Source organism: Apis florea, unplaced genomic scaffold, assembly GCF_048593485.1.
Source record: "Apis florea isolate Af1SG1 unplaced genomic scaffold, ASM4859348v1 contig_1615_pilon, whole genome shotgun sequence".
NCBI classification, from domain to species: domain Eukaryota; kingdom Metazoa; phylum Arthropoda; class Insecta; order Hymenoptera; family Apidae; genus Apis; species Apis florea.
This window is the reverse complement of record NW_028256416.1, coordinates 807,401-821,628: the sequence shown is the minus strand read 5'-3', so window position 1 is coordinate 821,628 and position 14,228 is coordinate 807,401. Positions and strand designations below refer to the sequence as shown.

At 32.1% G+C, this 14,228-nt stretch overlaps 1 protein-coding gene across 2 annotated transcripts; it reads left to right on the top strand.

Annotated features, from left to right (window-relative positions):
• Positions 1-396: 396 nt before the first annotated feature.
• On the top strand, positions 397-13,226 carry LOC100869571 (sortilin-related receptor). 2 transcript variants are annotated; one of them, XM_086905669.1, is made up of 10 exons: positions 397-666; positions 2,842-3,096; positions 3,176-3,337; positions 3,421-3,681; positions 3,774-4,039; positions 4,114-8,363; positions 8,445-8,698; positions 8,843-9,320; positions 9,423-9,632; positions 13,010-13,226. In XM_086905669.1, the coding sequence occupies exons 1-10, from the start codon at positions 403-405 to the stop codon at positions 13,024-13,026; spliced, it is 6,417 nt and encodes a 2,138-aa protein (XP_086761795.1). In that variant the 5' UTR covers positions 397-402; the 3' UTR covers positions 13,027-13,226. The 2 variants fall into 2 exon arrangements, with proteins under 2 accessions (XP_086761795.1, XP_012345415.1); XM_012489961.3 differs by lacking the exon at positions 13,010-13,226 and adding an exon at positions 9,787-11,720.
• The last annotated feature ends 1,002 nt before the right edge of the window (positions 13,227-14,228 follow it).

Genomic DNA, 14,228 nt, shown 5'->3' with positions numbered 1-14,228 from the left:
AAATTTAATCGTATTCCAAAAATAATCCGTAATCGCTACAAGATGTCGTTACGTGTCCAATGCGTGATTTTTCTTATGGCAATTTTCATTTATTAAAGACAGAAATTAGAATGTTTGGAATATGAATAAAATATGATGAAAGAATATCAGTTTAACTTTTTTTTTTTATCAAAAGTTTTAGTTGTAATCAATATTTATCATTGTTTTATAATTTTATTTTACATAAAGTCCGATATACAATGAATTGCGCATGCGCATTGATCTGTATTAAATTGGATATATAGTTGCTTAACTTGAGAACATTCTATGTGAAATGTCTACATATACATATATCTTTAGTTATATATATATATATATATATATATATGTACATAATGATTAAAGAAAGTTAGTCTGAGCAAGATGGCCGGTCGGACGACTTCGGTCTTATATTACTCTGCACTTTTTTTGCATTTAATATTATTAACGAGTTTCAATAACGGGCAGAGATTTGGTCTCAAAGCAAAAACTCTTCATATTACGGAAGATTACAATTCTTATGGTTATAGACAGCCGCTTGTCATTAATCGAGACGAATATTTGGATGTCAGCGAAACGTCAGCTAGTCGAACGCGCAGGGATAATCCTTCACAGATCTCAAATAATGATCCAAATATCACGACAAAGGTATGCAATTATTATTTTCTGTTTTATCACCATTCTGATACTTTTAATCCTATTCGGAACGATAATTCCATTGATTCATTTGCCGCATAAAGTAGTACATTGTTTTTGTTCTCTTATCACTGCATACTTGTTATTCACCGATAGGAGAGATTTTAGAATTTTACGCGGCAGATAATAAGGGCAGTATATACAACGCTGTCTTTGTGCGGCAGACAGCGGAGAACGTAATTGCCGTATTATGTCCCTTCCGGACTAAATTTAATCAATCTTGACGAAACGTAGTAGCGCGTCATAGTCGTTCTGTTATTGACATGCAGAGGTCAGTAACCGCTCTATTCGTCTTCTTTATTTCGGCTTAAGCGTTCATTGATTGTTAAATATTTTTTGATCATGAAATCTTTCGTTCATTTTATAATATATATATAAGAAAAGTTACAAATAATTGTTTCTAAATTTAATAAGCATAAATTACATGCCGAAAAGTATTATAAAAATATTATATTTGTGCGTATTAAATTTTCAAAATTATTTTTCTCGAAAACAATAAACTTCGAATAAAAAACTTTATTTTACATTTTTTCTAATCATGATTATTTAACAACCAGTTTGTGTCCACATTGTACGCATTATTCAAATCGCAATTGCAAAGTGTCAAATAAGATATCAATACATTCATATAGAAGTGTTAAACAAACAATGACTATAATTGATAATTAGATATCATTTAATACGGTCATAATTCATAATAAATAATAATCATAATAAATAAAATCGAAATTGTAGAAATTATTGTTATTGATCATTATATCATTTATCTTATCTTTTTCGATATTATTAAATTAACTTGATAGAAAGAATATTTTTTTTAAATATTTTTTTATAATTATTTTTGATAGTTAAATTTAAATTTTAAATTTTTATTTGTATTTGAAATATTTCAAAGAAACGTAAAAGAAAATAAATGAGGAAAAAATGCAAAAATTATTTTCTTCGAAGCGCAGATTAATACTATTTATATAAATGTTCTCTGATGATACAACAATACGTGACAGTTACTCATAGGTAAGCATATATGTGTCATGCTAGTGAACGTAATTATATCCAATGTAAAATATATATCTAAAGTAAATATATATATATATTATATATTTGTATGAATGACAACAAAAGAATATTATGTGGTATAACGACCAATCAAGTTAAATCGTTAAAATATGCTATATTCATAAACAGAGATTAAGATATTAGTCATTTGTAACAGTATTTAAAATACGTGTAATTTTTTAAAAATAATTATAATCAAGAATTTATATTATACATTTTTTACCATAATAATAATTATAATTATAAATTTAAATTTATCTTATAAAAAATAAAAAGCAATATTTTTATAGTAGTTTTTAAAATAAATTCAATTATATTTTAGAAATTTTATAAAATTTATAAATTTAAAAATTTTTTTTAAATGAAATTTTATAAATTTTTAAATTAAAATGTACACAATATGTAAAAATAGATTAAAATTTTCGATATAAAAATTTTGTCTTTGTTAGATTAATATTTTATAAAATAAATCATATATAATTATATGTAAATATTAATTAATAGACAAATATTACCAATAAATTTTTACGAATTCCTTTCACTTTTTTTTCCTATATATATATATATATATATATATATATATATATATATATATATATATATACTTGCATTGCAGGAACAATGTCCTTGAAGTTATTTAAGATCACAGAACAGAAGAAAAAAGAAAAATGAAAAATGAAAAATGTCTTCCTATTTATATTTTTTTATATTTATTTCAAATTTCTTTTTATTATATTTCTTTTTATTTATTTTAAATATAAATTAATACAATGAGTCTATGTTTTTATATTTTATCGTAAAATTTATTATTTTATTTATCAATCGAATATCATATCTCGAACATAGATATATTATTTAAATCATTACCAGTATTATTTAACCATATCTGTAATAAGGAATAATAAAATTTTTATTGCCAAATAAATAAATATATTTCTGCATTTTCAACTTATTCTTAACTACGTTATTATATTATTATGATGACAATTTCATTTTTGAAAATATTGCTATAAAATATTGCTTAAAAAAAAATTAAAAAAAGAAAAGTTTTTATGTTTTTTATTTTCATAGGTCAATGCTTTAAATGATTCGCATCAACAATTAATAGTTCATTGGGTAGGAGAAAGATCAAATGTGATAATATGTCTAGCAAGAGACAGTACACCAGTAAGAAGCAAAAATCCCACACCTAGTCCTAGTGCTGTGTACATAAGTTACAATTATGGCGATACATTCGTCAATATAACCGAAAAATTCCGAATCAGCACTTTTCAACAATACGCTACTTTGGACAAATTTACTAATCATCCAAAATATAACAGATTCGTGAGTTTATCTTATTAGTATCCTCAAATTTTCTTAGATGTTCGTTATTCTTTTAATTTATTTTATATATTTCTTCCAGTGTATTTTTGTGGACAGTACACATAGATTACTTTTTATCACACCGGACAATGGTGAAACTATCAATGAAGTGTCAGTACGATTTCATCCTAGTGAAATCTCATTTTATGAAAATGATGTTAATATTGTTCTTGCTTTGGATAAAATGAGTCCTCTACCTAGCGTAAGTATAATAACATTACATTGTGTATTATATATATTTACATATATTTTTATATATTTATTACATTGATGTTATATTTTTAGCTATGGTTTTCGACGAATACAGGCTACAAATGGACATTATTACGTCCTTATGTGAAAGCATTTTTTTGGTCTCCTGCACCTGCATTGATAATCGAACGAATGCACTCAGATGGAAGAAATACTGTTTATCAGATTGATTTGCAAAATAATTTGCAAAATGATTCGGTAACACGCTTAATTGAACCATTTACACTGATCATTTCAGACGTGGAAGACTTTCAAATTAGAGGCGATTATAGATTTGCTACGTCAAAGAAAAAGGCATGTAAAATAGACTAATGAACTATGAATTATCTTGGATTATATTGTTCAAATTTGAATTGTAAATAATTCAAATTTTTTTTTTTTCATAGAACGAAACGGAACATTTGGATCTCTATGTATCTTATAAAAATTTTAGTTTTATTAAAGCTGAATTTAATACGGCTTTACCAATCAAGAATTATCATATCGTCGATGTTTCGTATAACAGAGTTTTTGTTGCTGCTTCTCACAGTGAAACGCAAGCGAATCTTTACATTTCAGAACTTATAGATCAGAAGATAGCTACATTCACTTTATCTCTTGAAGGAATTCTTGCATTTTTCCCAAATAGCACTTGGAAAGACAGTTGGTTAAAGTAATTAGAACAAATAAAATAAAACAATATATGAAACGATGATAAATTAAAACTCTGCATATGTTTTTTTTCAGTGATGTATCGGACGAGCCATTTACTGATTTGTACAAAGTAGAAGGTCTCCGTGGTATTTATATAGCGTCACAAGTAAAAGGAACACCAAAATCGGGATCTATCGGCCCGGAACATTTAGTTTCTTTGATAACATTTGATCATGGTGTAACATGGAATCCCATAAAAGCACCAACTGCAAATCACGAAGGTTTTCTAATTCATTGTGCCAAAGATTGTTCATTGCATTTAAGTCAACGTTTTAGTCAATTATATCCTGTAACGAGATCGGTATCTATTATGAGTTCGAAATCTGCTCCTGGCATTATAATGGCTACTGGAGTAATAGGACCGAATCTCAAGGGTCATCCTGCCCTGTATGTATCCAGAGACGCTGGCCTTACTTGGAAACAGGTTCTCAAGGACTACTACTTCTTTAACATAGGAGATCACGGTGGTCTTTTGGTAGCTGTTAGATACTTCAAGTCACGTGGAGAAACCAGAGATATTTCTTATTCCACTAACGAAGGAGAGACTTGGCAATCGTATGAATTCAACGAAGAAATGCTACGCGTTTATGGATTGATGACTGAACCTGGGGAAAATACTACAGTTTTCACGATGTTCGGTTCAGCTAGTGGCCAGCACCAATGGCTAATTATCAAGGTTGATCTGAGAAACGTATTCGAAAAAGATTGTACCAAGGATGACTTTAAATTCTGGTCACCATCGAGTTCAGACCAACCAGTAATGTCTTGTGTGTTAGGTCGGAAGGAAACCTATCAAAGAAGAGCAGCAAGCGTTAACTGTTATACAGGAGTGGATTATGATCGGCCAATAAAAACGGAAATATGTCCGTGCGATTTTAACGACTATCAATGTGATTTTGGCTTCGTACGAGAAGGAAATCCTTATCACTGTATTAGAGATAAATCCGTAACTTTCTATGATCCTTACGCTATACCGAATACTTGTGAACCTGGAGCATTTTATAATCGAACTAAGGGTTATATTAAGATAAACGATGATGAGTGTGTAGGCGGTTTAGCCAGAAATTTCGAGCCAGATGAGATTCCATGCCCCATGAAGGAGAAATCTGAATTTCTATTAGTTGCTCAACGAGAGCACATTTCACGAATAGATTTAATAGAAGAGAAGATAGAAACATTGCCTATTCATGATTTAAAGAATGTGATAGCAATCGAGTTCGATATGAGAAACAATTGTCTCTATTGGGCAGACATTGTTAACGATACCATAGGTAGGCAATGCTTTAAAGATGGTACGAGTTTTCCTGAAATTCTAGTGGAAACCGACTTGAGTTCTATAGAAGGAATGGCTCTCGATTGGGTTTCTAATCTTTTATATTTTGTTGATGGTGTTAAGATGAGAATTCAAGTAATAAGAACGGATATATCAACCATGGGAAGAATGCGAAGAACGATCCTAGGATCTAACAATCTACAGAAACCTAGAGGAATAGCGGTTCATCCGATGAACGGGTATATGTTCTGGACTGATTGGGCTCCAGGAAATGCTTCGGTATCAAGAGCCAATCTTGATGGATCGGATGTGAAAAGATTATTTGTGGAACCAACTGTCGAGTGGCCAAATGGGATAACTATAGATCATATAGCGGAACGTATTTATTGGGTAGATGCTAGACAAGATTATATCGGGTCTAGCGATTTCGATGGGAAAAAATTCAAGAAAATAATCTCTAAAAACGAGAGAGTTTCGCATCCTTTCGCTGTCGCAGTATTCAAGGACAATATGTATTGGGACGATTGGAAACAATCTATGATATTTGTTGCAGACAAAGATCATGGTGTCGGTATAACTACTATATTAGGCCACTTACCAGGTCTGATGGATCTTAAGGTATTCGCCCACAGTATGCAACACGGTACCAATGAGTGCGCCAATAATACGTGTTCGCATATTTGTGTGGGTGCGCCTCATGGTCATGTCTGTCTTTGTCCCGACGGAATGGAAATGATCGAGGGCAAGTGCATGTGTCCAGGAGGAATCACCCCATTTGCCAACTTCACGTGTCCTAGAGTAGCTAGTACGTGTGCCCCGAATCAATTCACCTGTGCTAATGACGTATGTATCCCAGGATCGTGGCATTGTGATCGGGATAATGATTGCGGCGATAATTCGGATGAGATCAATTGCGCGTCATTGACCAGTTGCACACCAAATTTCGAATGTGACGGCAAGTGTATCTCAAAGCATTGGGTTTGTGATTTTGACGTGGATTGCAAGGACGGTAAAGATGAAATGAATTGCAAATATCCGCAGTGCTCGGAATCCCAATTCAAGTGTGACAACGGTAGATGCATATCGCATAGATGGCGTTGTGACGATGAGAACGACTGTCGAGATGGCTCTGACGAGAAGAACTGTTCTAAAAAAGAATATCCCACCACGTGTAGGTCTGACGAATTTCAGTGCAAATCGGATAAATCTTGTATATCGAAGAGTTGGAAATGCGATGGGGAAAAAGATTGCGAGGATGGATCCGACGAGGCCAAGTGTGACGATATGGTCTGTCAAAGTTGGCAGTTCACTTGTAACTTGATGTCGAAGGAGAAACATCGTTGCATATACAATTCATGGGTTTGCGATGGGGATAAGGACTGTGCCGACGGATCCGATGAAGCAAATTGTACCACCACCGTACATCCATCGGTTCCTCTACCCAATTCTAATTCTTGTAATAATTGGATGTTCATGTGTAATAATAGGAAATGCGTGCCTTATTGGTGGAAATGTGACAGCGTGGATGATTGTGGGGACGATTCGGATGAGATAGGCTGTGGTAACGAGGAGGCCGAGGAATGGACCGTGATATATCCTACGGAGCAGCCAAAAGTTTGTCGTGAACATCAATTCCAGTGTTTGAACGGTGAATGTATACAAGATTCGTGGCTCTGCGATGGTTCCAACGATTGTACCTCCGGTGAAGACGAAATACATTGTGGAAGCAGCGATCATTCTTCCTGCAGAGAAGATCAGTTTATGTGTCGTATGGACGGTACTTGTATTCCTATAAGGAATGTTTGTAATGACGTGGAGGAATGTCCAGATGGTAGTGACGAGTTGGGTTGCTCTGAAGAACAGTATTCCAATCCGGCAGCTACACCGTCCTGTTTCCTTGGTTTATTCCCTTGTGACGAGACACGGTGTATCCCTCTAGCACAATATTGCGATGGCAAACAAGATTGCGTGGATGGTTTCGATGAGAGCAATTGCGAGAAAAATAATTCGCGTGTTTACCAAGTGCTTGAGATGGGGGTGGACGAACGATCTATGAATGCTACGAGTTTCGTTTTCTATTGGCTGATGCCTGTACCCAACAATATTACTTTCGAGTTCCTACCTTCAATAGCATATGCTATACCTGGGGCAAATTGGACCAATGCCAGCAATTGGGTCGCTGATATGGAATATCAATTTAACAATTTGAAACCGTACACTCGTTACAACATCACTGTCTACGTTAGAATAAAGGGCCAATCTACTGTATTCCCTCCAGCGAAATATTTCACTGTTACAACAGGTGAAGGTGTTCCCTCAGAACCGTGGAACGTAACCGTAACCCAAAGAAACGGTACTAGTGTAGAGGTTACCTGGCAACGTCCTTTGCATCCGAATGGACCTATCACTGGCTACGAAGGATTCGTAGCGCCACCTATTCCACCTATACGATTCTTCAGACAAAAAACTTCTGCCATTTTAAATATGCCATTCGAGGCTGGAAAAAATTACTCGTTTTGGATAATAGCAAAGAACAAGGAACGAGAATCTGCCTCGTCTAACGTAGCCATCTTAAATTTCGATGGCTCCGCCAATATTGATAATATTGAAGATCTTAAGGTAGAATCAAAGACCAATCATTCCGTGATTTTGACATGGAAAAAGATGGAAGACGTTTCTTACATCGTCACACCGAAAGGTCCGACAAATTATCCTACGTTACCAACAATTCCTGTATCTATTAATCGTGTAGAGATCTCAAGATTAGCTCCAGGAACAAATTATACTTTTGAAGTTAGTGCTATAAGGAAGAATTACATTGGTAAAACTAAGACTATTACTGTAGCTACGGACGGCACTCCTTTGCCAACTATTACAAACCTGGTTGCTCAGCTAGTGAAACCGCATGGAACCTCGGTAAAACTTACTTGGGATCCGCCAAAAAATCCGAGAAAAATAAAATGGCAATATGCGATTCATTATGCAGTGAACATGATAGAATTCTTCAAAGGTAAGAATTCGATGTATATATATATATAAGGCGTAATCTCATAAATATGGATCTTATTCTCATTAGTCTTATTATTTTCAGAGTACAAGTTTTTAACGACGAACTTGTCGGCAACTATCAAAGAACTGGAAGCCTGCGAATCTTACGTGTTCGCAGTAGGTGTGAACGGCGACTACGGTGCTGGACCATTAAGTCAACCAGTCACTGTGTTCACGCATTTTAATCAACAAGCTGCACCAAAGAAAGTAAAAGTCACTCCTACGGACAATCTCAATTCCATTATTATTTCTTGGAGCGCCAGTTGTCCTAATATCGACGAGCCTATTAGATACACGGTGATTAAGGAATTTCTAAACTTTTGTATTATTATATATATATATATATATATTTCAAACCAAGAAAGAATATCTGTTATTTTTTAATATCAATTTGATATATCTTTATTTTTCTTTATTTAAAATTACAATTATTTTTTCCAGATTACTGTGACGGAAATGACTCTAAATAAACATTTCGTAGTGACATTACCACCGACCAATGAAACCGTTATGAGACATAAATTCAACTCGATCAAACATGGTGGCAAATATAAAATTATAATATCCACCGATGTGGAAGATGCTATACCAAGTCCATCGATTATTTATACAGCACCAGACATTCAACCTCCTCATCAAGTGAACGTTCTGCATAAGGATCAAGGATTTATTATTTTTTGGCAAGAGCACGATTTACCATCTACTTTGAGCAATGTTAAATATCATTACGAGATTTTGGTAGTAGAGGGATCGAATATGATGAAAGAATCATCTGCCAAAATATATAAAGTCGATCAGCCACCGTATATATACAAAGATGCGAAACCGGATCTTATGTATACGTTCGCCATTCGATTGGTCACCGAAGAAGGCTTCCAAAGTCCTCTCAGCGAAGTTTTTAGCACTAGATATAGTGCCGGTAATTATGAAAATTAATTTTTAATTATTTCTAATAACGATATTTATTTATTTTTTTTTTTTTGCGACATCATTGATACAATGTTAAACAAAAATTTTTCAGAAGTGTCATCGTTACCAGTCACGATGAATACATCTAATATCCTCTCATTCGCGATACCGATCTGTTTGTTGATTATCGCTTTGGGATCCGCGTTGGCATATTTTGTTGTCAGACATAGAAGATTGACTAACAGTTTCACGCAATTTGCTAATAGTCACTATGATACCAGACGTGGACAAGCAACTTTCCCTGGTACTACGGACGGCTTAGGTATATTTATATTAATAATTTAATAATTTAATTTAAGTTTGAAAGATTCAATTTAATAATTTAATCTTTATTAAAATCCGAAATGTTCTAATATATATATATATATATGAAATTTTTTAAAAACTTTATTTTTTTTTTTTTTTTGTAATTTTAGAAGAAGAAGATAGTCCTGTAATCCGAGGCTTCTCCGATGATGAGCCGCTAGTAATAGCATAAGCTCGTGAAAAAAATTTACACATAACAACATGACACGTTTACATCAATGAACATATCCAGAAAACATATTTAAGTATATAGATGCACCTTATATACACATATATATATACACACATAATATTTATATTTTTAGGAGAAATGTGCTGAAAGACACTATTATACGTTTAAATATAAATATATATGTGTATATATACATGTATATATTAGATAAAAGATGACCTGATCATAAAATTGGAAAGCTTTTATGAAAGTGGCTCAAGACTGACATACACAAATACATGCGTACACATACAGATAAACATATATATGTACACATTATAATTGTAGGAAGTAAACCAAGATTGATCGAATGGACTGTTAGAGAGCACTTACATGAAAGCTTTGTGAAACGAAAAAGAAAGATTATCTTACGTTTGTAGACTATTATATACATGTAAATGTTGAATTAATTTTACCGTCGTACCGGTGGGCCATATAGAAAAAAATTTGATATTGTTGTTTGTTTGATATCTGTGTAAGGGTAAAGTGAAAAGCGTAAGGGTAATGAGAAAAAGATAGAAAAAAGAAAGAATTTGTACATATAGCAAATATTTTGTACGAACAGCCCAACACTTTTAAGCTTTTTCGAGAAATGCCACGCATAAAGTTGATTATTGAATTTGTACTATATGTATAATGAAAGAAAATTGTTTAATTATCTGACCAATTTTCATTACTATTATCTTTTTTTTTATTATTATTATTATTTTTTTAATTATTATGTATCATCTTGTAAGACTTTTCTGAAATTTCGAGTTTTATATTTTGAGTCAATACAGGGAAAAAAAAAAAAAAAAAAAAAAAAAAAAAAATGTGCCATTATACAATAACCGTGACAAACGAAAGACAATTTTTGACACCGTATTTAAAATACTCGCTCTGCCTCTGCTAAGTTGTAATATATTCTTTTCCTTCTCTTTGTATACACGTGCTATATAAACAAATAATATGAATGAACTTATATGTTCATAATTACTAATTAATATATACATTATATACGTTTAGATTATATGGCGAAAGTTTGTGATGATGGTCAAAGTTCCGATTAGCGATTTTCTTTTTTAAAGAAAGAAAAAAAAAAAAAAAGAAAAAAAAAACAAATAAATAAAAGATTGCAGTTCGGGTCGTTACAGAGCAAGCAGAGCTGTAGTAGGTGGCACCATTATATGTGTATAAAATCGCAAATATGTGGCGCTTATTTTTATGTAATTTTTTTTTTAGTATAAATGTTAACAATGTTGGAAACGGAAGCAATAGAGTGACGGATGATTGGTAAATTGTCGGTGCTGATCGCTATCACAAATTTGTAAATAACGAATACTTGTTGCTCGATCGATCGAGGAGGAGACGAAATGGCAGACGAAATGTCGACTTTTTTGAAACGATGAAATCGAAAATTCAGTACAGGCACTCAAATTTGATATTTTATCGATTTTATTTTTCATTCATTTATTCACAGATTTTTTTTTTTTTTTTTTTGGATTATCAAATTTTTATTAAATTTTTTATTCTATTCGAACGAAACGAACGCACAAAAATTGAATAATTTTCATTTGTGATTTAAAACGTTATATTTTTTTTTTTTTTTTTCTAATGCTTAGGGTGTTATAAGAAAGTATTTCGGAAATTTGTAAGCTTACAACGAATACAAATATTCTCGAATACAAAAAACATTATTTTTATCATTGCATTGATTTTTGATTAAAACTTTTTACCAAGTAAGATTATAGAATATTTAATATTACTTTATATTAAATTTATATGTTATATACAATTTGTTATGATGTATGATTAAATTTAATATTAATTAATTAAATTTTAATTACGTTTTAATTATGTTATTAATTTTAAACGACTTCGACAAACTTGTAATCCGATTGCTTCTTTTATCACTCTATGCAGTAAAAAAAAAAAAAAAAAGAAAAGAAAAGAAAGAATACACTTATTTTTTTATTGTTTTACGAGTAGATTTACGATCGTGCCATACAAGCAACGATTTATTGCTCAACAGAGGCAAAAGATAATAAGAAGAAAGTGATCAGAATTCAGAGAGAAAGAGCAGAAAGTGTTAAGCAGTATTATCAGTTTCGATATAAACTTGTATAAACACCAAGAAAAAAAAAAAAATCAACATTTCGAGTGATCGAGATCCCCACTTGTCGTATCTCGATGTCATCGTTTCGAAATTTTATCACGATTGTGATAAAGCAAGAAGAAATATTATATATATATATATATAATACAACACAAACACATATATTCTAAAGATTTTGAGAGGGTGAATTCTAAACTTTTATCGAATGTGCGAAACGATACGTGAAATTAATACGTGGAATTTTTTAAAAAGATATTTTTTTTTTTTTTTTTTTTAGCGATGATATTCATTCGACCACTCGCACTTCAAAAATTGAACAATAACGATAACGAAATCGGGAAAGAGAGACGATATTAAAAAAGAAAAAGTGATATATGCATATCGCTAAAAAAAAGAAAAAAAAAAGAAAAAGGAAGAAAAAGAAACGAAATACGACTGCGCGTCCGTTCGCGAGTTCGCTTCGAGATTGAAAATTTCAGCCATTCCGTTCACGTTTGTTAACTTGCTATACTATACTATACACAACATCGATATTTTTCATGCGAGATTGGAAGGAAAAAGGAGGGGGAAAAGGAGGGAAAAATCGAAGAATTTAAATCGATTTATGTCCATTATGTCGAGATTTTTAAATAAATTTCGCGGGGGAACGAAAGAAATATTCGAATGGAGCTTAGGTTGTACGTGTAAATCTCAAGGGTTATAGAAATATAACAGTGATATATACATAATATATATATATATATATATAAATATCTATTACGTATACATATAATATATTTGCGTGTAAATAAATGAATTTAAGGCACACACAATCTATTATAGCTTTATTTATTCATCGTTCTTTCTTTCTTTCTTTTTTTTTTCTCTCCAATGATGAACAGAAAAGTAAGAGTATACGAAAAAGTAAATTTACTGGAAGGAATGAAAACGCTCGACGCACAGTAGGGAACGTAGTATGATTATTTACCGCAATAATTCAAGTATATGACATGATATATTTTTTTGAATAAAGATATTCGTATTTCAGAACTGATTCTTGGCTAATTTGTAAAAAAGACGAGGCTCTTGTCGTTCCACTTTTTTGCCAATACGACGGAGAGGTAACGTGTTTCCGCCGATTGTCAAACTTCCGTTCCCTATTTCAGCCGGAAACAATGAAATTGCCAAAATCACCAGTCTGGAAGCGACTCAATCTTCACTCAATTAATAAAACATTAATGTCAAGAATAAAAATTCTAAATTCACCCGAGTTATTCCATCAACTCTCGTTCCTCTCGGTTATATAACGATCCCCTCTGTACGTATTGTGCGAAGCGAACAATTATCGGAGTATCGTCGATCATCCGAGCTTTGTGTGGATCAGTTTATAGATACTTTCCTCGGATAAAGGAGGTAAAAATTCCTATATTATTATTTCTTCGCGTGTTTAAGTATTTCAATTATTCGCTCGATATAATCATTCGGAGGTAGAAGTTAGCAGCAAATTTTCTGTAATTGGAATCGTTTTTTTTTTATTTACGATTATGGAAATTGGACAATAATTATCGCGTTGTTATTTCGATTATTAATCTTCTCTAGATATTCACGCATATCTGTGAATTACGTTTCGAATTTTGATCCTTTTAATTTTAAAAATCGAGAGAAATGTGCATAGAAATCGATGCAAGTTGATCAAACTAAGCAGATCAAACGCATAAAATACTGTTGACTTGGAAAATAATTTTTCATAAAATCCGATCCATCTTTCTCGATGCTTTAAATTTTAATATCAATAATTCCAAGATGTTACAAAGATTCCAAGACGTGTCTATAGAAATAGTCGACTGTACAGATCAAAATTAAACAATATGAAACGTGTACTTGGAAAATAATTTTCAAATTTTAAAATTCGATCCATCTTTCTCGATGTTTTTGACATCTATTTTTGATTTTTTAAAATTTCGGAGTCTTTAAAACGCTGTACCTTATCTTCTAATTGGCGTATATAGGATATTTTCGGCTCATTTCATGCGCGAAACTCTCCTCTTTCGAGTCATTTCATTCGGGTTTTTCGGAGAGAAACGGTTCAGACACTATATTCAAAAGAGTGGAAGGGTATTTTTGATTTTGAAAATTTCGGAGTATTTAAACCGCTGTATCCTATCTTCTAGTAGGCGTAATTAGGATTTTTTTGGCTCATTTCGAGGGCGAAATTCTCCTCTTTCTATAGAAATAGTCGACGATCGAATAGATCAAAATTAAACGCA

What these genes read in the sequence shown, in the direction of transcription:
- LOC100869571 (XM_012489961.3), top strand. Translation starts at nt 403, where the DNA reads ATGGCCGGTCGGACGACTTCGGTCTTATATTACTCTGCACTTTTTTTG. An exon ending in ACGAGCCTATTAGATACACG is followed by an intron (nt 8,699 to 8,842) that starts GTGATTAAGGAA and finishes TATTTTTTCCAG; the next exon opens with ATTACTGTGACGGAAATGAC. An exon ending in TGGTACTACGGACGGCTTAG is followed by an intron (nt 9,633 to 9,786) that starts GTATATTTATAT and finishes TTGTAATTTTAG; the next exon opens with AAGAAGAAGATAGTCCTGTA.